This window comes from Plutella xylostella, chromosome 27 (assembly GCF_932276165.1).
Source record: "Plutella xylostella chromosome 27, ilPluXylo3.1, whole genome shotgun sequence".
In the NCBI taxonomy this organism is placed as follows: domain Eukaryota; kingdom Metazoa; phylum Arthropoda; class Insecta; order Lepidoptera; family Plutellidae; genus Plutella; species Plutella xylostella.
The window spans coordinates 8,026,868-8,052,276 of NC_064007.1; the positions used below are offsets into that span (position 1 = coordinate 8,026,868).

The 25,409-nt window shown below is 35.1% G+C and overlaps 1 protein-coding gene across 9 annotated transcripts in view; it reads right to left on the reverse strand.

Moving 5' to 3' along the window:
• LOC105386238 (zinc finger protein 628) overlaps positions 1-25,409 on the reverse strand; it is a 99,286-nt gene that overhangs the window by 38,454 nt on the left and 35,423 nt on the right. For 2 of the 9 annotated variants that reach the window (XM_048630884.1, XM_048630883.1), the window contains exons 2-5: positions 16,843-17,405; positions 15,304-15,372; positions 14,424-14,522; positions 13,258-13,326 (exon numbers count right to left, since the gene is read on the reverse strand). In XM_048630884.1, the coding sequence (XP_048486841.1) occupies positions 13,258-13,326; positions 14,424-14,522; positions 15,304-15,372; positions 16,843-17,343 (738 nt within the window). In that variant the 5' untranslated portion in view covers positions 17,344-17,405. Of the gene's footprint in view, positions 1-13,257; positions 13,327-14,423; positions 14,523-15,303; positions 15,373-16,842; positions 18,340-25,409 lie in introns of those variants that run through there. The other 7 variants (XM_048630886.1, XM_048630885.1, XM_048630882.1 and 4 more) reach the window with 6 other exon arrangements.

Consider the following 25,409-nt stretch of genomic DNA (forward strand, 5'->3'; position numbering starts at 1 on the left):
AAATCGAATAAGTATTTTCATTAACCCTCTCGGTGCACGTGTAAAAATTCCGAGTTCAAAACGCGTTAACCCTGCAGTGCACATGTAGTATCCCAATCATAATAAGGCCACATTCGCTAGGTGTGGCCAAACAGCCTAGTTCAGAGATGGTAGTTAAGATAGGGCCGTATCTGATGTGCCGCCCACAGGGAATGTCCGCAAAGACTTCCTTCTTTGTGAAAAACAAGTTTTTTTTCGCTGATGTTGATTAGAATGAGGTCGGATTACTTTTTGCTTTTTGCTGCTTTGTTTAGCTTGCAATAATGTCAAGAAAAAATATTTTAAATGAAGAAAATTTTCATTGATATAAAATATAATGTTTTTATGACTTAAAATTTATTACTTTTATGTATAACAATTTGATAATGTTTTGTTTTTCTTTTTTGGAATTTTTACACTTTGTTTTTATGAAAATTTTAACTTATTGTAAGATGTATAATGTATAATTTACTTGAGATAGGTACATTATGTAAGTAGGTAGGTACGTGATAAATATTTAAAAAAAATGCATTCCCGACACTGACCTGCGACAACAACGTCGCCATATTGTCGTATCTGTTTACACTCAGATAATGTGACGCATTGCATGTTTACAGGAACACTCTTAGACAAAAATAGAACTGCTGGCTGGCAAGAAATGAAAGTTTTTTTTTTATTTTTTACTGTACGACGATCTACCATAGACTAATAATTTATGTGGAGCATTTTTATTCCTGGGTCAGATTAGTTAGTAATTTTTAAGCGGTTGCCATATAAATGAAAAATATAAGTGGTAAGGTAGGTTTCCAAATTCAAACACGTCGATGTTACGACTTAATTTTAAAAAGCCGTTAAATTAAGCCGGTATAGTTAATGTATAGTTCTAAACAACGAATCATTTTTTTAATCTTTTATAACTAGTATTTTTTTTTAAACTAGTAGTCAGTGTCATGTCCTCCTCTTGCCATTTCATTTCGTCTACAAATCCAGACAGCGCTAGTAGTTGTTATGAGGAACAGACAATGACATACGCATTCAGATAACCTCATTTCTTTCTACGATGGCGCACACAACGTTAACGCATAGAGAATTGGAAAAACAGAGAAACATCAAATAAAAAAAAAATACAAAAATATTTTGAAAAAAAACTTTAAGCAGCCAAGATCCAAGGTTTTGGAACACAATTAGGTAAACGTAAAAAGCTTTTTTTTTATTTAAATGTCTATTCACAACATTACAGAGAGTAATACATCGTGCTTTTTTACATGCGCCGGAGTGACAAAGAGAGTGTAATTGTAATGTAATTGTGTATGTGTGCGCTGTGCCAGTGTGTGTCGGTGATGCAATAGTTAATCGACTTTATCGGCTATGTGACGATGCCCGATGAATTTTTCATTGGCTCTTAAGTACTTATGCAACGCGGAAATTACGATTTTTGTGTAACATTTTTTTATTTATAATTGTTACAAGTTTTAGTATAAAATTGAAAATAAGTAATCTAACTTTAATTTTAATTGTTGGTTAAATATAAAAATTGGTTATCAAATATAAAATTATTAACATTATTAACTAACTACTAAACAATAAACTGCAGCAAACAGTAAATAATGAAAAATCAATTATTTTCATTGAAGATAATAGCCCTTTTGAATTGCAAGATATGATTGTGTCAACATCGTATTTAAAAAGGAGGGGAACGTACTTTCAGGGCTAATAGATAAGAAACACAAAGAAATGCTTATGCCTTAACTGTACTTACAAAATGAGTAAAATCATATAGTTTTGTAAAAATCTATTGTATTTTTATTTTTATTTCCCTACACAACTTAACAAACGCCGACACAGGATTTGAATAATTATAATAGCTACTTTACATACATTGAAGACTTTTTCATCTTTCAAGAAAGCCGTCGTCATAAAAGTTGCAGCATATTTTCTTTACTCTATTGTTCGGCGGCCGGCGCTGTTCATACAGTATTCATGTATTCTGCATTCGCAGGTCACGATCACGGACATCGAACTCATACGTAAAAAAATCGATTTTTAATGGAAAAAAAATGAAAATATTTAATTTTATAGATAGAAACATTTTCATAGCAGATAATATGACTTAATTGAAAAAATAATCCGCGCATAAAACAGCGCTACATTTCGCGTAGTAAAAAATGTAATAAAAGCAACGAGGCCCGATAGCCATCCACGTGTTGTGGGCATAATAAAAATAAAATGGAGTCTGTGCAAATCGAGAGAGGTCGGTAACCCCCCTAACCTAAGACAAGAGTATGCGCTCACGCAGCCCGCACACACAGCCGCGGCCGTGTGCACACACGCGCACAGACGCGGGGCCACACGCACACACGCGCACTCACACGCACACAAGCGCATATTCGCGCGCGCGGCGAACGAGTTTAGACAAACGGAAGAAATATTCTCTTTTTAGGTTCAGAGTTTGCTGTTACTATTTCTGGCTGGTTTTGAACAGTATATTTATAACTACAGGATATAGTAATTTTTTTATATAAAAAAAATATATATTTTATAAAAAATAATGGTGAATACATTTTAAATTACCTAAAATATTTGTTGATTTAGCCAAGAGTAGGTAAGTAAATTGAGACACCAACAAAAATAATTGAGCAGTCTACTGAGAACCTGAGTCAGCTTGCCCTAGATTGCGTCTAAAAACAAAGGTATCATTACATCGATTTAAAAACACTTATATTACAGTATTTGCAAAAACTGATACCGTTTACTGCGTACAGTGCTCTTTAGAATGTTTTAAAACTCGAAATGCGTATGTGTGAGTGTGCCTGACCTACGTCAATATTATCCATGTAGGTGTATAAAATTATGTTGCGTAATTTATTTTTTATGAGTCTTTTTTCGTGCAAAGAGGTCGCACTCGCGAACTTTTTTCGTTTTTTTTGTGGAAACGAGACTTTTGAGACAAAAGCTCAATGTTGACCAAAAAGTTTTTGTAAACTTCCGTTTAAATTATTTTTAAAAGCCCGCCTAGACGGTTTTTAAAGTAGATTGCCGTGTCGTGATATTTTGTTGTTTTGAATCTTAATGGCCTTTTATGAATTGCGTGGACACATCCACTTTAAGAAGGTTTTGAGTGACTTATTATAAGACCTTATAAACCTACGTAACCAAAAATTAAGAAATAATTATATTTATTGACTTTTTGCACAACATACATGAAATATTTTTAGTTCCTCATGTATGAATCCTCAAGGAATATCAATGAAGCATATTTTAACGTATTCTGCATGTAGATAGCGGTATCCTCCATTGAAACCTCGGAAAGTTGGTGATCATCATCATCATTATTATCATCAGCCTATCGCTTCAGCTTGTCCGAACGTAATGATCTAGAGTATCTTGACGTGATTTAAAGGATTTGTTCCCTATTTGATTAAAACTATTCTGAATTACCTATTTATTATTACAGTACTGTACAGAATTATTTGCAATATGTAGGTACTAAGTAGGGTATTTTCGAATTTTGATAATCCTGATTTGTGATTATTCAAACGTATGGTGTGTTACACTTACACCTACTTATTTATATAAAATATTTAAATTGGCATCAAGTAATTGTAATTACCTAAAAATAGGAAACTTATTTTTCTAGTATTAATATTAATTACAAGATAATTAGGTACATATTTAATATATTATTATGTAGGTATCGATAAGAAACAAATATTAAGTTTCTTTTCATATAAAGTGAATAATTATACATCTACCTATTATAATATAATATGTACGTAGTACGCATCGAAGCAAACATGACTGTGTGACGTGTGACCCATGATAAATATTAAATAAAAACTTATCAAAAGTGTCACAGTGACACGAATAGTAACCACAAAAAATAAAAAATATCACTAAATTAACAAAAATATTTCCCACTCAGCTTCCGTCCAACCGCATGAGATGATAACAAAGTTGTTTTTGTTATTAATACTTTGATATTTTAATAAATATAATATACCTTCCTAATGAATAATAATCAAATATATATTTTATACAAAAGCGACCAAATCGTAAAATATAAATAATTCAGTAAACAATTTAATGTGACAAAATATCGTCTGTATTTTAAATTTAGAACATTGTAACAAAATGTTAGCCCAGAAATATTTACGAGATGGAATTATCTAGCAACATTTATCTATTCCTAGATAACCTGAGAATAAATAGCCATGTGGCCAAACAAATATTGCACAACGATCATATTCAAACATGTGGCTTAAATTCGGCTCTACGGCTATGGAAATACGGAGCAAAACTGACCTGCATCTATCCTTTTCAGCAAAACTTCTCACATAAACCGATCCACCAAAGTTCCGCATCTCACAAAGTGAAAACGACCGTACACAGCACTTGCAACACTTAGAAAAAAAACAAATTTAAAAAGTTTTCGAACCAAAAAGTTTTCGATAATTTTCGGCCAGTGTCTAGCCGTAGGGACGGGAAGCATAGACTTTTTCTTTACTTAGCAAAAAGAACGTATGTTTTCGTCAAATAGCATTTTTCAAATGTCAGTCGAGCGCCGCAAAAACTGCAGTCAGAGTGGGCCGTAGGCGTTCTTGTGCTATGTGTACGTAGGCACCGACATAATGCACTTATGTGTACTCGCGAAGTTTTTTATTATACTCAGTTATACTGCAGTTCCTTAGTTTGAGGCTTGGCTGGTGTAGTTTGGAACGGTCCTGATATTTTTGAGGCGGTGTCTAGTTGAATTAAAATTAATATAATGGTAAGTGTTATTTAAAAAACTTTCGGAGTATAATATTGAAATTAAATATATATTTCACAAATAAATGCAATAGGTCGTAAAAGGAAATCTGATCGATGTTTTTCCCTAAAATTGATAATATGTCATGAAAAAACACCATAGATAATAAAAAACTATTATTTTTGTTCGTGGTCAAAAACGTAGATATGACAAAGAAAGTACCTAAACAGTATACATCTATTCACAAAATAAAACTATGTTTAAACAAATTTTATGAAAACCCTTCTAAACGACATTACACAAGAGCGCTTTTATGTGTCGAGTACTTAAAGGAAAGAACATTAAGGTTAAAACTATAAAGTATCAAGATAGCTCAGTCGCGCTATCCGCGGCCGAGTGCGAGGGAGACAGCAATAGCGCACTTTTTCTTCGTTTCGCCAGCCAGCGACTCAGGTTTTTTCCGACTCTACTTTTTTATTGTCACATTTTTCTTTATAAAGAACTCTTTTTCTACAACTCTATGGTGGTGGCGGCTCTATAGGTGGTCTTCTATATGAGATATGAGGTATTTTATTTTATTAGACTTGAGCTAGAGACCGTCTTGTTATTTTTTATGGATTTAATAATTACTGCGGATATTGCCGGGTTATCCTGTTAATGCTTAATACAAATACTGGCGCTGTGTGCTATTTATTAATGCTATTTTTAGTTCTATGACTGGTCAAATTGTTACCGGTCATTAATCCTAAAAATAGAAAAAAAACGTTTTTTTTTGTATGAATTCACTAAAGGTATTAACGATGTCACCATGGCCGTTTAACGTTGCAAACAAAAGAAAACATAATTTCCTGCAACTAAACGGCGTGTAATGAGTTAATATTACACGGGAGTTGTTACATACATGCAGTTTTACACTACAGTTTAATTAAAAAACACGCCATTTTGTGTCCGTCAGCTCGAGGGTTCCGCACGTGAATATTTGAATTCGTCTTAGTGGTCAAACTTAGTAAATTATTTTTATCGTATCGGTAACAAACACTAGACTTAGGCCCGAAGTTTGCAAATTTTTAAAGAGTCTAGCAATCCAAAGCGTGACCTGAAAGTAAAACAAAGCTTCCTGGTCACGCTTCCATTGGTTTCAGCATTTATATCAATAGCATGGTAATTTGATAGAATGTATCTATGTAATTGTAGTCTCCAAACGAAACTTACGCCAGTTCTCTACCAAAACGATTTTAGGGTATTCTCGACAATCCGTCTTGTCCTAATTGTCCACGGAACCCTACATAAACTGTCGCCAGTGTCCTAGCAGACCTGTGTTTTGTTCTTTCGCCGTGCGCACTGGCGCGCGGCCGGGCGAACGCGCAAATTGCCACGTATTGATGTAACCACCGCCGCCACGCAAATTAGTGACTCCCTAATGCCTCCTTCAGTGACGCGATTGTTTGCTCTTAAGTGGTTATAGGTAAAATGACGGGAAAAAATTATGAAAAAAATATATTTTTTACAATAAAAAAAAATAAAAAAAAAAATTGGTTTTTATTATTATTAATAACTAGTTTGTATATACGACTGCGACGATAGGTGAAACACTTAAAAGCAAAAACCGCTCTAAGTTCATTATTACAATACAATACTTGTGTCACAACGTTTTACTTACTTTACTTATAAAGTACTTAAGTAAATGAGTATTTTAAACGAACCTAAAAACCTGTGCGTATTATTTTCAAAGTGACTTTTGCACGTTACCTTCCCGATGAGCCACTTCAAATAAGAACAAAGTGGCAGCCATTTTAAATTTAGCCGTCACTTCATCACTTGCTTTCTTCCTCATATTTTAACTTCACGAGTCTGATTCTAGGAAAACGTAATCAATATTAATACTCCCTATTTATCGTGAAAACTAACTCTTCAAAATATAGTTTTAACTCAAGATAGTTTTTAAAATATATAAGTTCGTGAAGTCAATATCTGTAACGTAAAAACTTTTTTGCATATTCATTGCTCTGCCCAAGTAACATTTCATTCGAGCTTAGGTTGTAAGAAATGCCTTTAGGTTTTATAAGGGTTGTGAAAAGGTTAATGCTTTGCTATCTGGTCATATTGAGTACTTGAGAATGATTACTAAGTCCTAAAACTAATTGTTCATTAATACAACCTTGTAGCTGCTGATAAGAGTTTATATTAACGTTATTTTAACATGTATTTCAGGAGCATATAGTTCTAGGATCTTATAGTTGTCGTAGACTCCTGATTTACTTCTAGAAAAGCTAGCATTAATGCTAAAGTGAGAGCTTAAGGTTAAATTTTTAACCTAGATACAACCATAAAGTTATGGAATATTTAAATTACTTATAAGTATTTTTTAAAACCTATCTTAAACCTTTAGGTTGATAAGAGTTGTCTAGGCAAACAAATTAGGACTACTTGGTGAAAACCAAAAGCATTAAGCACTGGCTATGAGCTTAAGGCATGATTTAAGTCCTACAAGAATATTTTAAAGCTTTAGAGGCATCCTCAAAATATGTTTAATGCTTTTTAGTAATTTCCTAACGACCGCCATATTTTTTCACTGAAATAAAAAAAAATACTTACCAAAAAGATACATTTTAATTAATAAGGGAAAATTCAGTAGCGTTTCCTATACTATTCCAAATATATGTTTTTTTTTATAGACAGTACTTTTATTTCTAATATAAATTTACACCAAACATAAAATTTTATCTATTTTTTTTAATTAAAATATCTTCAAATTTATCATTTACAAAAGGCCCGTCACTTATACAGAACTATTATCCGAAAGTATCACAATAAAGTGCTAGTCGCACAAGGTTTTCATATTTCCTGACTTCAGCCTAACTACTTACTATATTTTGTATTAATACAACACTTACAAGTTAGCCATTTTGAGTCTTGGAAAGTGTCAGGTAATGGCGCCATTTATTATAATTATTATAAAATCTTACACAGAAACATTTTAAGACCCGAGAGTCCTGGGAAGGCATTACAAATATCCATCAAATATGTTTCAAGTTATAGAAGAGTTACATCCAGGACTAATTTAGAACTTAAAAGCTGTCTTCCAAGGTTATGTTAACGTTAAATTAAGGTTGTGAAGGTTTTATTTAGGTTCTGTGTAAGTTGTTCAAAAGGTTCTGGGTTTGAGCTATAGGTTTTGCTGTAGCTCTCAGAAAGGTTCTAAAACGTGGGCCCTTTTTGCACTCAGGAGGTTAATATAAGGTTAATATAAGGTTATCGAGCCTTCTAAGTCTCACGAGTTGATTTCCATACAAAGGTTCTAGAACCTTTTCAAAACCTTTTTAAAACCAAAAATGTTACTTGGGTGAGACTGGCTGTAAAAAATAATCGAATAAATTTCAAATTTCGAAAATGGAACGGAAAGCAGGGAGGTAATTAGATGCTAAGGACTAAAAATGTTTTCTTCTCAGTGGGAGAATAGCGTTCGTTAGGAGGATGTTTTAATTTCAGCTAATTTTTATCTTCTACGGAGAGGAGCAGTCGTTTTTTTGTCTATAGCACGCGCCATTAGCGCCCCTGCAGCGCGGCTGGACCATCTTGATATTTTACCGATATATTTATTAAAATCGGCTCAAAATTTTATATTCATCACAAAAACATGGATCACAAAAACCTATGATTTTTGAGTTATGCGCCTATGTGAACTAGTATTTTGTTGTTACTACTGTTAATATTCATAATATAGAAAATGTTAAGTGCATATAGGAAGGTATTAGGTTTTTATAGTGCATAATGCGTTTCAGTTTTTAATAAATATCTTACTAAATGCAAATCCATGATTAAGTTGGAAACCTATTCAAGCCAAAAGTATCAAGACGTTCCGTTCCGGAAAATCTTGAAGAAATCTAATTTTTGTTCAGTTTTTCTCTTATTTGCCGACTCGGGGCTGCCAATTTGTGTGCTTGTGAACGCTTCAGCGAGAACTTTCAGGAGATGGTGACTTTTAACATTTATGCTTTGACCCTCTGTTTGTTTTAGTTTTACATTTAAAAATATGATAAAAAATATATTTTTTTGTTTTAGTAAAAAAGTTATTCTGCATATGGTATGGTATGGCCGAATGACATAAAGCAATGGTTATTGCTGGTTGTGTGCAAGAGATTACTCTTCGTAATAAGGCCGCTGATAATTATGATGTAAGTCTTGTTATCTACATTGCAAATAGTTAAAAAGTTTCATCTTGCAACTGGCTAAGACAAATAAAATCAGTGTCACAAAATTTACGCCGAATACACAACATAAAAAACAAAGTTAGCGCACAACAGCACACAAAACCCCAAGCGCAGGTGTCCGAAAAACGGCTAAAAATCGTAATTTTTACGGCCATACTAAGAAAGTTTTCTAATAATGTCCCCGAGTGCCGTTTTAAGACTCGGCCCGGCCGCTAATTGCGAAATAAATTTTAAGTTTCGGCCAAAAAACCCTTTCCCAAGATGAAATATAACGCGACGGCTGAAAGAGTAAAAAAATAAGTGTCCCCACCGTGGCTGCTTAATGACCCGGATTCATAGGCGGTTCCTCCAGGCGAGTTCTAGCTCTAGATACGGCCACCTATTAGACATAGACATAGACATAGACACATCGTTTATTCACTCACAAAATGCACATCACAAATACAAAACAACAATGTAGGTACAGTGGCATAAAGAATAACAATAATTGTGGTGTGTATTATGTCAGTAAAATGGCTCTGACTCAGCATGTGCTGTACAAAAAAGTATACAGCGCTGGTAATTCTGCCAGAACCAGCGAGTTGACCGTATTACCGTACAATATTGTACAATGTACAGGTTAGTCTGTAATGCATATTTTTAAGTTCATTGAATTTGTGTTAGGTAGGTACCTACATCGTTATTATGTGTATTCTGAACACCTACGAAAATTAACTTTTGCGACAGTTAACACTGTAAGCAGAGTTTATCAAAACTCCCCAAATAAACTGTTGCAAGCCTAAAAGAGGTACCTAACTTAGTTAATTAGTTAACTTAGTTAGTCATCATTATACACAATTCTACGACTTTTAAAAAATCGTAGATCAAAAGTTACATACCCTTTTTGATACCCAGTAGACATGGACTATGAATACGGCACAGAAGTGCTACAAGAATATTGTAATAGATACGACACAAAAATCGAGATGAGTCCCGGCCATGATAGCGGCTTTAATTTTAAATGTTTTTTAAAGATATTGCCTCTCCCACAGGGTTGCTATATTTTTTTGGAATTTGTATTTGAGGATGTTTTTACTGGAAATTTATGAACCTGAAATACCTACTACTTAGGCACATAAATTATACCAACTTGTTTTAGTTTATACAGTTTTAAAATCCTGAGCATGCACAATAGTGCAAATATGCACCACTCATATTTGCGTGGATTTGTATTACTGGGCTAATAATGTTCATCATCATTATCTGCAATTATTAATTGTTAAACTATTTTAACTGTTAAATGCATAAAAATTTACTTCAAATAATATAGGTAAGTACATCTAGTCTGAAAAAAAAAGAATTTCTGGTCGAAAACTTTTTGCGGAAAAAAAGAAAAACACATCTTTTCACAACCTATTACCAGCCAGTCATTAAAGAGGTTTTTTTCCCGCCCGGACGATTTAGCCCCTTGCCCGGACACTTTTCATAATTACCGCCCCCCGCCCCCGCCCCGCGCCCCGCCGCGCTGAGATGTAACTTGATGTTTAAGTTAGTGTTGTATGATTATTATTTTTTCATGATTTGCTACTATTTGCTACAAGAGGTATGTTTTTGTAAATTTAATAAAAAGGTTTTTTTTATCTTAAGTAGGTTATCGTTTTAATACCACTTTTGTATTGTGTTCTACTAAATAGGCATAGAACAACGCGGACTCGATAGGCAATGATGTTCATTTAACATTTTTATAGTGTTTAAAGCGATGCATTCTATGTCAAGTATCAAAACGACGCTAGCAAATCTTAAGTAAACAGTTTATCATAATAATATCATAAAGAATAATGCAACATAATGTGAACTCGAGAAAGAACACACACTAAATAAAAACTCCTTGCTATAAAACATGTGATGACAATACAAACTCCTTTGTACATCATTAAGTACTTAAAAAAACAATACTTATACGTTTATAACAGAAAGAGGCCGACACGCAAAAAGTACGACATCTTCAATTGATTTACTGTTGAAGTTATAAAAAAACTGTTTTAAAAATAACATGGATAACGATGTAAAACCTTGTTCCTATTTTTACACTATTATAAGAAATTTATATTTAAAAAAAATATATATTGCAGGTGTTTAATCTAATAAAAAAAGTTTTACTTTACTTTTATATCAGTAGTTTGCGTGTAAAAATAACCTACTCGAGTATCAACAGCGGACGTCAAAATCTTCTCAATTTCGAACGAAAAACAATCGCGATTTGAATTTCAAATTTGGAACGCGGTCATATTCTGAAGATTTTTTCGAGACAGGTTCGATAATAAATCGTTTCGCAATAACAATAAATTCATTGCCATCGACATGCAAATGTAGACTATTTTTTCTGGAACTTGTATCGCGCACTTTGTTTCGGGACAAAAGTTACATGGAGTTGTTGTTGTTACGTTATATTTGTTTAAACTATTAAATTACAAAATGTATAAATATCTCTCTAAGTTAAGATAGTCAAGTATATTGAATCAATCATTAATTTATACTTTTGGGGTATTTCAAGGGAATATTTTATTGTAATGCGTACTCTTTAATAATTATATATCTATTAGGGCATAAACTCTTCAAAATATGCTGTGATAACTAAGCAAAACTTTTGGATAAAGCCAGTTTTTATAACCATGCAATTTTTTTAAATGTATTGCTACTCTAACCTTTTCTCTTTTCTGATCCAACCTCAAAACAGTAAGTACTCAACGTTTGTGTACAAAGAGTTGAGTTTTTTCTTTTTTAATTTATTTTTTCCCAAACGTACTTTTCCGTTTCGTATCTGACGTGTGTTTTTTTTTCTTTTTTTTCCGGGCACCTGTACACTTGACTGTTGCGTTTAAGTTTAAAAAGTTGGCGGTTTTTGCAAACAAATGGAGTTTTTGTCAAAGTTATGGGTTCCTGTCTGAAACATTAGGATGCTGTGTTTTTGGACTTCACAAGTCGAATTGCATTTTAAATTGTGGTTCATTTTCTTTTCATCTTTCATTGTACCTTTTTTTAATTAAACACAGAGCTGTTTTACTTAGTGTTTGCGTTTTTACGGACAATTGATTTTTGCCACAGCCAATACACTTAACATAAAAATTCCTGTAACTTAATTTCGGTTTCCATTTTAAATTACAAAAAAGCGATTCATTTTTGACCGTTAAAATTGCATCCGCTGCCAGCAATTGCCAGAACATACACACTACATGTTCTTAAAATCAACCCTAAAATGCAGATGCGCAAATACACTTCACTTCCTGGGTCATACGGACATACACCACCTTTAACGCAGATGGTAAGTGTAGGAAAAAACACGGTCAAGCGCGTTACTGGTTAGGTTTCGTTTTTTAATTTATTTAGGTATGTTGGTTAATGAAAATGGTTTATATCCTTTTTTTCAAAATATGTTTGATAAGTCTGATTAAATTAAGTTTCAGAAGTCGTAGAATAAAAATTGTTCAGAATGACCTCCTACATAGGACATTCCTTTTCGGATTACAACATCTTGTAGGTACCTACTATGATATTAATTCCTTTAAAATTCCAAATCCAATCAAACCAATTGTTGAATCTCTTCAGATAGATAGACATGAATAAGTACTTAGTGTGCGGAACACTAAAAAACTTTTGTATTACAAAAAAAACAAAAGCCTATCGCTCGGCCGCCTGATCTCGCATCGCATAAATTGCTCGGACGCCTCTGGCGATTAATCGGACAATTTTTATCTAGATTCCGGATCGCTTCTATGGAAAAATGTTTCCGTAGTCTAGAACTCGAATCGTTGAATATTTAAGGCTAGATCTAGCGTCGATGGTTTATAGTTTCTGCCTGGGCGATTCGTGATTAAATCTAGGTTTTACATGTTATTTAACGTGTAAAGGGCGTTATCTAAATACCTACATCCTTTCGATATAATTAGCATACTATTGTTGCGCTGATAAGATAATAAAAATAATGTTTCTATAAAGTGGCTAGCCGACGTTCTTCTTACAAGGCGGTCTTAATTATTATTGAGCTGGAAATAACACATAAAACAACCTTATAACTAGAGTTATTGGTTTAAATCCAATACCCCATAAGTTGGAAATAGGTTTTGCGCATTGTGTCTTATTAAACCATTTAGGTACTGTGATAAATATGAATATTTATTACTTTCAAATTAATAAAATATAACAAAATATTTTTTTTTTCTTTTTTTTAAGACACATGGCGCTAAAGCCCGTCCCCAATCCTTGGATTAGATACGATACACATTGAAACAGGTGCCAACTCACTCGCTGCAGTGTGGACCAGCATTCCTCCAACGTTCGCTCGCTGATGCTCTGGCCCTGCCTCGCCTGTTGCTGTATCCGAAAAAACGAGGTATATTAGACCACGAGGTCGAAATATAGGACGCGAAAAACCAAGCGGCAAAGCACGGGTTAAAACGCGCTAGTCTAAATTTGAAGGTCATAGATCTATGTTCTTTTTTTGTGTATGGATTTGTGTGTTCAAATTTAGACTAGTTTGAGTAAATAATAATAAGGAGCAAAGATTAAAAGCATTGAAACAGTTTCTACGGTTAAATAGAAAGTATGAAAAGTGAAAAAGATAAAGAAATATGATTGCAAGTCTATAAGGTGCACTATTCAGGCCTCTGAGCGTTTCTTAAGCGATAATAGTGTATTTAAAATTTGCGGACAAAAGGTTTCCGCGCAGCAATGTACTAAGAAATCAAAATCGCTTTAGAATCGCAAAGATGACCTCGACTTGTGAAGAAAGATCATACTTTATGTAGCTACTGGCTACTGTATCCAGTTTTCATATTAAAATTTTAGTTCTTAGAAATACTTTCATTGGACTGAAACGTGATAGGTAAGTTTCGTTATAATTGTTAAGTTTATAAAATTGATGATGATCTTTCTCAGTATGAAAACAAAGAGCTTTTCATCTAATACATTTTTCATCGTAAATAAGATAGGAGTAAGTTGGGAAGAATAGGTACATAATTAAATTCATAATTTTGCAAATACTCAATGTCAATCCTGATAATACCAAGTTTACGACCTAAAACCTGGAGCAGAGAACTGCATAGGAAACGGTTGCTATAAAAAGTTATAGTTTAAATTCTAACGCCCTAACCACAAACAATAGGTAGACACACGTTCAACAGTTTTTTAACTCGCTCCAATACATTATGAATGGGTCAAATACCGATGAATCGGTTTTGTAGATATACCAAGTTTTAGGTCCTATTACTACGTTCTAAACATTCCAAATTATAAAAAAAGAAAAGCTCATTGCACACAAAATAGCAAAGACTACATTACCACTGGCCGGTCACAGTTATACCACAAACATTGTCAACCTCCTTTCGATAAAAAAGAAAATCGCACCAAATTTTGTGAGCGGCCAGTGACAACGACAAGCTAGTGATGCGAAAGAGAGATGAAGTAATTACATCGATATTGAGGCTATTCAGGTAATTTACCAGAGCGAATGGTAACATGGCGTTGCGGTCCCCCATGGGGGCGTCACCGGGCGGCGACTGCTGCTGAGGCTGCTCCAAGCGGGAAAAATCATTTTTTTATTAATTAAAATATATTTTATGGAGGAAAATGTATGGTAAGTTGGAATGTTTTTGAAGAGGTTTATTGGAAACGGTAAAACCGATTTTATTGTATTTTTTTTTAAATCTTTTGCAAGTCATCTTTGACTACCCTTTTGGGAGCAAATGCAAATAAAAAAGGATACGTGATTTGAATGTTATTGGAAATAGATTTTGAGACAAAATCGGTCAAGCCGTCTGCGTTTTTGAAAGTGAAATAGAATTAAGGTAAAGACAAGTGAAATTGATAATGATAAAGGCTATTATTTAAATATTATGATTATAAGTGGTTGGTGGTATGATTTGTATGTTATAATAAAAATTGGGGGTCAGGACCAGAGTGTTAGGAAGTCATTAGTTTGAATTATTTACAAAGCTATAGAAGCTTATAAAACAGGAATTAATATAACTTACCCAGTTTAAATGTTAGGAAGAAGATATCCTTCACAGTATTAAATCTTTATAATTATCACAACACAACAACCGTGCACTGCATGCATAAAAACCGAAATTAACAAAAAATCATTAGTAACAAAGGTAAGGTTAAATAATAATAAAAAAACATTATTAGCGAAACATTCGTGATTAGAACCAAAAATAATTGATCATAAGCGTTAAAAACCGAACGGAAAAGAGGTTAACGTAAAAAGAATCGGTTAAAACGAAAACGCAAAAAACCAAGTAAGTGAAAATTATTTACATCGATATTATTGAGTTGGGACAGTAAATTTACCAGCGCAAATGGTACGAGCGATCTTTCGCTCATTGTGGAGTCGGCGGAGGGCGATTGCTGCTGCTGTCCCTTTCCAACGTACGGAAGAGAAGGCGTGAAAGAAAGAAACGGATATAAGTGTCATTCATCACAAACATATTTAGAAGATAATTCTGAAAAAAATACCATCGCGGATAGTCGGTGGTTTTTTACTGTTTTCATAACAAACCCTCAAAAGAACTCCGCAACTGCGAAGCACTCGAAAAATATTCATAAATCAAATTTTAATTAACCGTTGTTTAGAAAAAAGTAGACCACAAAAGCGCAACCACTTCTGCGCGTCGAACCGTTAAATCTCTAGTTACCGTAAAAAAAACCGATGAATACAAAAATTTCAAAAATAGAGAACAGGATATCCAAACCGGTTTTCTTAAAACAAAAAAACGCAATGAGAACAGAGTGTAACAAATAACTGTCAACACCCCTTCCGTAAAACAAAACGGGCGCAAAAAATTAAAAAATGAAATCACAATGTCGCCCTAATCCTTCCTGCCGTGGGAATAGACAAATGCAAGGTGAACGAATCTCAAACTAATTTAAAATGTAATATTCTTTCCCGCTTTTGTTTTTTTTCAACATTTGAATGAAGAACGCTGTTTGTATTGCGATGCTTCCAGCCAGTCTACTTAACGAGCCAATTCCAAAAATAAAATTGCTGTAGTTATTTTCTTTCGACTGCAATATCTCCGGCCAGTACGATTTTATAAAACTATGAATAAATTTTACGCTTCTAATGTATCCAATATAAAATGTATCAATGGTCGAATTAGTCGTATGTTTACAATAAAAATATCACTTTCCGGGGCGGTTTCAATAAAATAATCTAGCCATATGGCCAAAACAAACATTCGGTAAAAAAATACCGAAGACAAGTTGATCATAAGTTAATACCGAAAAGATAGAATTATCACAGATTGTTATAATTTACATGTTCTTTGACAAAACCGGATGCGACATAAGGATAAAAACGATTTAATAACAAGCTTGAATGGAGTCCCTTAACCCTTTTGTTACAAAAGCTTACAATATGTTGCTTCATCTTTTTTTTCTTGGACAAGGAAGGGATCTTTCGAATTTCAAAACCAGTTCCGTTATAGCGATCTTAATATTGTTGAGGTCAGTCGAGGAACATACGCTCAGCCTGTTAGACGCTGTGTTCGAATATAGAAATTTTTAAGTTTAAATTATTTTGGGAATTGAAAAGTTGAAAATAGTTACGAAATGCAAGGATTGCAATTTTAGGTACTTAATAATGGCTTTTTGTCGTGAAAATTTTGTAGTTCAAAATTCAAATAATCTATCGTATTCTATTTAATTAAATCAGTTCAATTTGAAAAAAACAAAACACCAGCATCGCACAGAAACTAAAACACCGATTTCTTTGAAACTTTAACTTGCCGTCGGATCGCGCACGGACTGAAATTTTCAGGTAAGAAAAAGCCAAATTATCCCCACAATTCCAATCCTTGCACTTCAAAAAAACACAAAAACTCCACTGACCTGTATTTCATTGACGAGTTTCTCCGTGATGATCTTGTGTTCGGGGGTCGGCGGGGGCGGCGGGGTCGCGGGGGCCGGGGGCTCCTCCTGCCCGGGGCTCGGGGGCCTACTGCGGTTCCAGAAGTCTGCCGACATCTTGAACTGTCTCTGAGCTTCAGCCGCCTGCTGCAGCGCCGGTATGTGGAGCGAGAGCGGCGCGGCTCGTAGGTCTAGCGCACTGCCCCCCGCGCTCGCCTCGCTGTTCTCAGCCGCCGTCATCTTGAAGCTGTTCTGCAGCCACGAGGCCACGAAGTTCTCCTCTTCCTTCGGCTGGTCCAGCAGCCGCTGGAAAGGCGGCCCCTCCCCCCCGAACCCCTCGCCCGGGGAGGCCCCCTCGTCCGATATCTTCGCCACCTTCGCCTCGCGCGGCGAGTCCTCTACCTCCGTCTTGCGGAACTCATGGAGGTCCCTATACCTCTCCTGCAGCGCAAGGGAAATGTTCTCATTGAAGTACTTCAACATTAATTCCAGTTTTGGGCGAATCGTCACAAGTTCATGCGAGCGGGCGCTCGGCGTCGGCGGACCTGCAAGCAAGCGCGGCCGTGAGCATGTAAACAACTCGTCGCAAACCGTAAACTTCAGCACAGATTTTCTAAGTCCATTTTAAATTTTAAACGCGCCCGGAAAATTTAGCAAAAAATTTTTTTTTTGTTGTTTGTAATTCAGATTAGAATTCGCGCTAAGTGCAAGTCGCGGCGGAAAATCCGAAGCTTCCCGGGAAAGCGGAAACGAGCACCTTCTTGAGACGCGGGCGGGCGACGACTAACTTCTTGGTGGAAAACTTGAGCGTCGCGACGTCTTCTGGGGCGGGGGCGACGACGCGCGCGCGGGCCGAAGACGGCTCGCGAACTAGCAAGACGCGCGACGCCGCCCCCGCCGCCTTAGACGGGCCCAAGAACATCCCCGCCCGGCGCAGGCGCCCCACGATTTTTCCGCGGAAAAATGCGTCCGGTCAAGGAAAAGACGGCGGTCGGAGCCCGCGCCCCGCGCGCCGCCGCCCGCGGCCAAGGAACTAGTAAAAAGGGCAGAAGGGTGCGACGAGCGCGCGCTGCCCGCTACCCCGCAGGGTAGAAAGGGACGGATAGACGCCGCATTTTTTCTAAACCCCTATTAGCGAGGGAGGAAATGGAAAGAATGGATTTCTTTATGATTTTTTCTTGAGCGCGCTCTCGCTCTGGCGCGCTGGGCGGCGTCGCTCTGTCTCGCTTCAGCGTTTTTACGGATTCTTTTCTACGCCTCTCGCCTATTAGATTTTTTTTATCGAGGCGGGGCCTTGCAGGGCTGAGCCGGGGTTAGCCAACGGCCTGTAATGTGGTTTTTCTTTTCACAGTTTTTACCTAAACTTTTTTGTGGACTTTTTTCTCCCAAGTTTTTTTACCTAATGTTTGCTACGGGCTACGAGAATTTTAACATACTTTGTTAACAGTTTTCCCTTGAAACTTACACTATTTTTCTTTATGAAACTGTAAAGAACCGTATATAAATATATGTTTTCTTTATTTTTTAGAAGCTATTTTTTTCATGTTTACCTATATTTATTTGTAAAAGCACTTTCTTATTCTACGGCAAACACTTTGAACTTACAGCTTTTCGAGACGAGCTTTCTTGGTACGTTTGCTTTCGCTACCCCCCGTTAGATGGCATTAGCTACATGAAAATGATTTTGTTAGGGAACGTAGATGAGTTGTTACAATATTAATATTGATTACAATGCCAATTTCAGTAATTAAATAATTATGTGAATGAATATGACATTTCCACAGTAAATCGGTATATTTTTCGTAAATAAAAATGTAACCTCTAACGACAATGATTTTTCACTGAGTATACGAATAACAATACACACACACTGACATGACCTATAAGACCGTTATGTCTTCAACACAGCAATTTTTTTATAATTATTATTAATTCATTTATTTCAGATAATATAAATTCATATCATTTACTCCATTCTTATAATACAACGCTTGTATTCTTATCGTCAATTCGCCTGCCTAGCATGGAGTTAACTGGCTTTAGTTTTTACACACCAATGTAACATCATAAGTAGTATCCTTAGTCTAGACTTAGTTTAGCTTCCTACTTTCCTAACACTAAGTCCGCCCCTTATGTTGTGTAACTCCAATCTTAAGAGTCAATTTTGCATCATTGCAAATAATATTATAATGTATGCAAGTTGAGGCGTGGTAACTACGGTGGCCCACCTACATTAATTATACTTTTTCACGGTATCTGAGTTTCTATTGTGTGTCTGCCTAGTTTTTTCTTTGTATACCTGCTGTGTATACGATTGTTATAAATGTAAACTCACTGTTTTAAAGTAGGTATCTAATGATTGAGAAAAACATTCAAATATGTAAAGGTCTTTATTAGTATTTATTTAAGAAATAGATACAGATTTACCCCCTTATTCATAGAAAAGTTACAATACTTTTTAACTAATAAACTGTTTTGTCCCTCTCTGTCAAAGAACAATTTGTTCTTTGTCGGAGAGGGACAAAACAGTTTATTAGTTACAACGTTTTGTAACTTCTCTATGAATAAGGGGGTTAGTGTGCAATGTACTTACTATTTTTTTTATAACTTTTTAGAATGTAAAAAATTCCTTGGCTCAAGTGTAAGTTGCACCGCGCCACCCAAGAGATGGCGTTAGTAGTTCTAAAACGCCAAGTTTTGTGTGAAAATTCTCAACAGTTTTCCGGTTTTCCTATGGCATTACTGTGCATATTTATTTATATCATTTTTTTCAGGTACAAGCGGCTATTCCTTACTGCTAGTAAAGTCTACATTAAAAGTTTTTTATTTTTTATTTTAGTGTTTATATAAATATGGACAAATTTATTGAAAGAAATAAACATTAACAATTCAAACCGCTTCAGGTATTTTTATTTTTGCATGACCTTGTTCCAATTTTTATAAGAAAACGTTATTGTATTGTAATTACAAGTACAAAGATTCTTAAATTTTCGTTTTAAATGTTAATCAATACTTTCATTTTGAGTTAAAGTCAAAGGTGATATTTGTCATTACATGGATATTAAAACTGAAAATAAAACTACCGTTTATGTTTCAACTTTTCAATTATTTCATACATAGCTAATTTAAATTAATTTCTAATCCATTTTTTAAATAAAATAACTAAGTATTTACTATAACAAATTGAGGCTTTTATGTGTTCAAGCTATAACTTTTCATAATATTCCTAGAAATCATTTTTTTATTATTTGATAAGTAGGTACAGACCCTATCATCACATGGCTATAAAATAATTTAGGTGCAGAGAAAAACGGGTGGTTCATTGGCAAGTCATCTTTGACTACTTACTTCTTCGGGGATTAAAGTCGTAAGGGGCCGTTAATTAATCACGTGAGGCTCAAAGGGGGGGGGGGGGAGGGGGTACTGAAAACCTCACGAAACATCACGAGGGGGGAGGGGGGGTTCTCGTTAGACATCACGTGTATTAATTTTTTGTCAAAAATTAGGTATTTCTGAACCAATATTTTGGACGGCGCAAAAATTTTAACGTTTTGTTGTATGACCTATATTAAATTTTTTCTAGTCAAAAATTGCCTTTACATAAACTTCCAAAAAAATACACGTGATCCAGGGGGGGGAGGGGGGGGTTGGTCCCAAACCTCACCAAATATCACCAGGGGGGAGGGAAACGAACGAACGAGGCAAAAAATGAGAAAAACGACCTCACGTGATTAATGGACGGCCCCTAAGCATTGTAATGTAAGTATGGTAAGTACTGTTGGACTGTTGCTGCTTCCGTACCACCACTGACACATTCGCAATTCACAATCTTAGCTCCAATTTCTCCATAGTCGGTTAGATCGTAACCAGGGAAAGGTTGTCAATTATACGTCATCTCCATATTAAATTCTTGACAGAAGTGTCAAAAGTCAAGCAACAATCCCTGGTTATGCTCTGACCGACTATGGAGAAATTGGCACTTAAGCAGCGTCGCTCGCTGTCAAACATAACTGTCAGATCCATAAAAGTTATGTCAGAGCCTTGGTCAGAGTTGACAATTGAGTGAAGCTGCTGTTGTTAATTGCTAATGTTCGGTGGCGGTAACCCCATTATTAATCCGCTCTAGCGGATCGGCGGGCTTTCCACGCTAGGATTGTCAATTCGTGGTTGTAAGGAAGAAAAAAACATGTATGTTCACATAATAATTAATTTTAAAGAATAATAAAGTGGCAAAGGTATAATCTTAGCAATGCTGCCAGTTACATAGGTATACAATCGTATATAGACACACTCTCTTCCATCCAAAGGTTGTCTGGAAGAGATTGCTATATGCAATAAGGCCGCCTTTATGTACTGTTTTTTTTTTAAGTTTTTTTTTGTAATTTTTCTTCTTTGTGCAAATAAAGTGTATTGTGTTGTCTTGTACATAATCTATGCAACGCTGCCGCTGGTTTTCAGTTTAGTTTAGTTCCGATCTATCATTAGTCTGGTGACGGTATTATTATTAATCAACCAATTCATTGTGATCACGATGTTCCCGCTCGTACCGTGGGGTTGGAACCAGTTGGAGGGGTCAACCCGGAAGGGACGAAGGTCATATGTGACCAGGTGAAAGGGCTTTGAGCAGATATTATTATTTTTATCTTCCATTGGCTGATACAAATTGTATTGAGCAGGATAGTAAAATGCCATAAAAAGTTCATTAGTAATGGGAAATGTGACCCTGACTAATGAGCCGAAGGCCCCGGGTTCGATTTCCGGCTAGGGCAGACATTTCTTTGAACACAGATATTTGTTCTCGGGTCTTGGATGTGCCCGTAAAATGGCAATAGGCCCGCCCCCTATTACATTGGGACTAACATAACACTGGCGAAAAGTGCACCTCTGCCTAGCCCACAAGGGAGTACATTAGTACAAGGTGTGAGTGTTTGTTTTTCATTACTTACATAATTATAAGTAACGAAATCAAGTAAAGTATATTGAACTAGGCATTTCTCCTATTGAGTAGTACCTAGAGTCTAGAAGTAATTTTTTATGACGCCAAAAACGGATGTCTGTCTGTCTAAAAACGTCTTCAACAAAGAAATGCAGTTTCATTCACAACCTCAGAATAATAACGGCCTCACACTTACGCTCGGAATAATGAATACGCAAACGCTTGCACTAATAGGCAGATGTGTCAAAAGCTCGAGACATTCTTTTATTTATCTTTAACAATCTTTTCCTTGCAAAAACCCTATCTGTACCCGTTTGACCTGTCTTGTCTTATGCAAATTTGTATGATTGAATGCTACCAGGGACCGTTCCCACTTGTACCAGTGTAGTGGACCCGTTGTTATTTAAATTTAAAAATGTTGAAGTGGTAATAAATCTGAAGGAATAATTGAATTATTTATGCTGAAGATAAAATGTAATGTGTCCTCAACCATCTTTTATAAAACCTACTTTATTAGTAAAAAACCAATGCATTAGGCTGAAGGACACCACCACCAGGATCATTTGACAGCTTCATTGGTCTATTTATAGCTGTTAAAAACATTAAAATCAGATGAAAAAATAAAAAAATCGAATAAAGTTTTTAGTCATCTATTTTAGTTTATTTTGCATATTTTTTACTAGTTTGTCCTATATTATATATTATATCCTATATTTGCGCAATAAATAAAGTTCACCGACTGAATGTCCGAGGTCCAACGAAACAGTCAAGACCGCAACGCACCACACAAGGGTCCAAATATTATCACATTCTCTTCGCAACAGAAACAAAACGATGAATTATTGTAAGGGAACCGGTCCTTATTTTTGTACAATTTGACTGTTTTTTTTTGTTTCTGAGCAGCAAAGGGTGTGTTGTTTATTGTTCTTGCATGGGAACTCATCGCAAGATAAGATTTCAAGAAGAATATCAGATGCTGGTTTGTCCATTATTTTATTTGTTCCTGGTCTTACACCATAGATGGGAATGTATTTAATAATTTAAGATGTTTATTCCTCATTGTTTTAAGGAAACTTTTAAGTTCAACCTTAATAACCAAAAAATTAATAAAACTTATTCAAACTTACCAAACTAATTCAAAATAAAAGCTCACTCGAAAAGTAGAGTTTTATTTATCGAGACTTTACATTTGCACCGACGCACTATCTTGTGTGTTTATTGTTTATCAAAGCATGAAACGCTTCCTATCTATTAGCTCTACATTTAAAATCCGTTCGGAAATCGATTTACAATCAAACCCTGGCCGGTTTTCGAATAAATTTACGAATTCAAATTTGGAATGGAATTATAACCCGGAAAAGCAAAGTTAAAGAAAAAGTTTGAATAGAGAGACCGGGGCCGTAATGACCGCACGCACGAAGACCCATTTTTAATGATTTTTGTTTGTCTTTAGTAAAGGGTTGAGGTGCGATAGGGTGGAACAGGATTCTTAGAATGGAAAGATTTTAACGCAATTATTTGCTATCTGTTATTATGTAGTACATTTGTAAGTGTTATAACACCGTATTGTCTAATCAAAATTGCGATTTTAAAAGATGTAAAAGTGTTGTAACAGTAGCAATTGGGCATACCTACATATAGGGTAAAAATTGGGATAACCTTGTTTTAGTCTTCCTTCAGTCAAATTGATTGCAGCTGTAAGGGCGGACGTTGAAGAGAATTAAACAGTATGAGTGTTGAGTAATAACTGGCTTTATTTGAGTAATAAGGCATAATATAATAGTGTTGGTACAAGTATATAAGTAGGTTAAACATAGTTAATACGTCACCATCCCACAGCTTTCAAATTATGGACATTACTCACTTTTAACTTGACCAAAATCTATTATCAATTCATCATCCATGAATTGTACAAGTATGTTCATTTACAACAATTTTGATCTAAAACGCATGGGCACTATAACATTTTACAAGTTTTTTTTCATTTAAGAAAGCTGATATTTGCTGATAACATTAAATTTGTTATGTATATAGGTTAATGACGAAGCTTTTTGTGGATCGTAGATTTTGAATTGATTTTGGTTGTAGAATTTAAATGAATGAAATATGTATTTTTAATGTGTTAATTTATGTAAATAAAATATTTAAGTTTTAGAAAGCCGTCGCCACACATTCTAGCCTTAACAAGGTAAAGCCCGTTATTGATGGTACAATGCCGTGACGGCGATACGAAGAATAAAACGAAACGATATTTTTAGAACTACCCATAAACGTAAACCCCACACTGGAACAAAACGGCCTAATAACAGTAGGCCTGTCCGCTGGTTTTGTGTGATCGATACAGGTATTGTGAAATCACCTTAACTGTGACAGCTGACGTAAATGTTATATATTTTTTTTATATTTTTGGACAGGGATATTTGACTAGTCAGAAGGGCTAGCACGAGAGCGAGTGCGACGGATAAATTTTATCACGTCTTGACGTGCGCGTCTTGCGCCCCGTGCTAGGCTAGCAGGAGCAACTTCCACAAGGAGGCTTCATACATACTGGATACGGGAAACCCCGTCAAATATTCAACGAGTTCTCGGGCAACGTGGGACGAGCTTGGGAGAGGCCTATATCCAGCAGTGGACTAGTACGAGCTCACAAAATTAATAAAAATAAAGGAATGCAATTTTCAAATTAACCTAAAAGACCGCTACATAATTATAAAAAAACATGAATACATCAAAAACGTACAATTACCAAGGCAGCCGTCAATTACGATACTGGATTAATTTTTTAAAACATTTAAAAAAAGAACACAAAAAATAAACGGTACAACCGCACCCTGAACAAATATTGCGGCACGCACGGGAGCGACTAAACACTTTCTTTTTTTTTTATAAAAAAAAAACGTGTTAAACCTGACACATTTCTGTTATGCCAGCGTTGGGGCGTCAAAAAACTGGCACAAAAAACCGCCCCTCCCATTACCGTAACCAATAAAAAAGGTTAGAAAAAAATATGTTAAACGCTGTCAAATAAAAAAGAGATAATTGGTCAGGAACGTGCCACCCTAGTATTTTTTGAGATTTTTTTATCGTTTTTTTCCCTCAAGGTATTTCACTTCCGCTTCCCTATTGAATGTCAATGTTTTTTTTTTCTAAACTGTGGGGTGAATTTTTTGTCTCAATTATGACTTGTTAGGAGAATAAAACGGTAAATTGATATAGGATTAAGTAGCTTCAACTTCTTTAAATTTGTAATTGATAAAATTCATGACATGATTTTTCGTTTGTTTAGTGAATTTATTAAGTTGAATAATGTTATTATTCGATGAAGTATTTGAAGTATTATAAATTATGGTAGCTGAATTTTACTACGATATAAATTACATACACTATCTATTAATTAATTATATAAAAATCGAGGTAGGTACCTATATAGGGCGCGAATAAATCATAATAATATATTAATAATAAAGTATGGGTTGTAATTTAATATCTTCCTTATTACGCACAGTGACATCTGTTGTTGAGTAGAATAACTAATCGATTATCCAATAAGATTTGTATTAGAATTTATTATCATTATCACACTGGCCACTTTCACTTTTAATAAAACAACAAA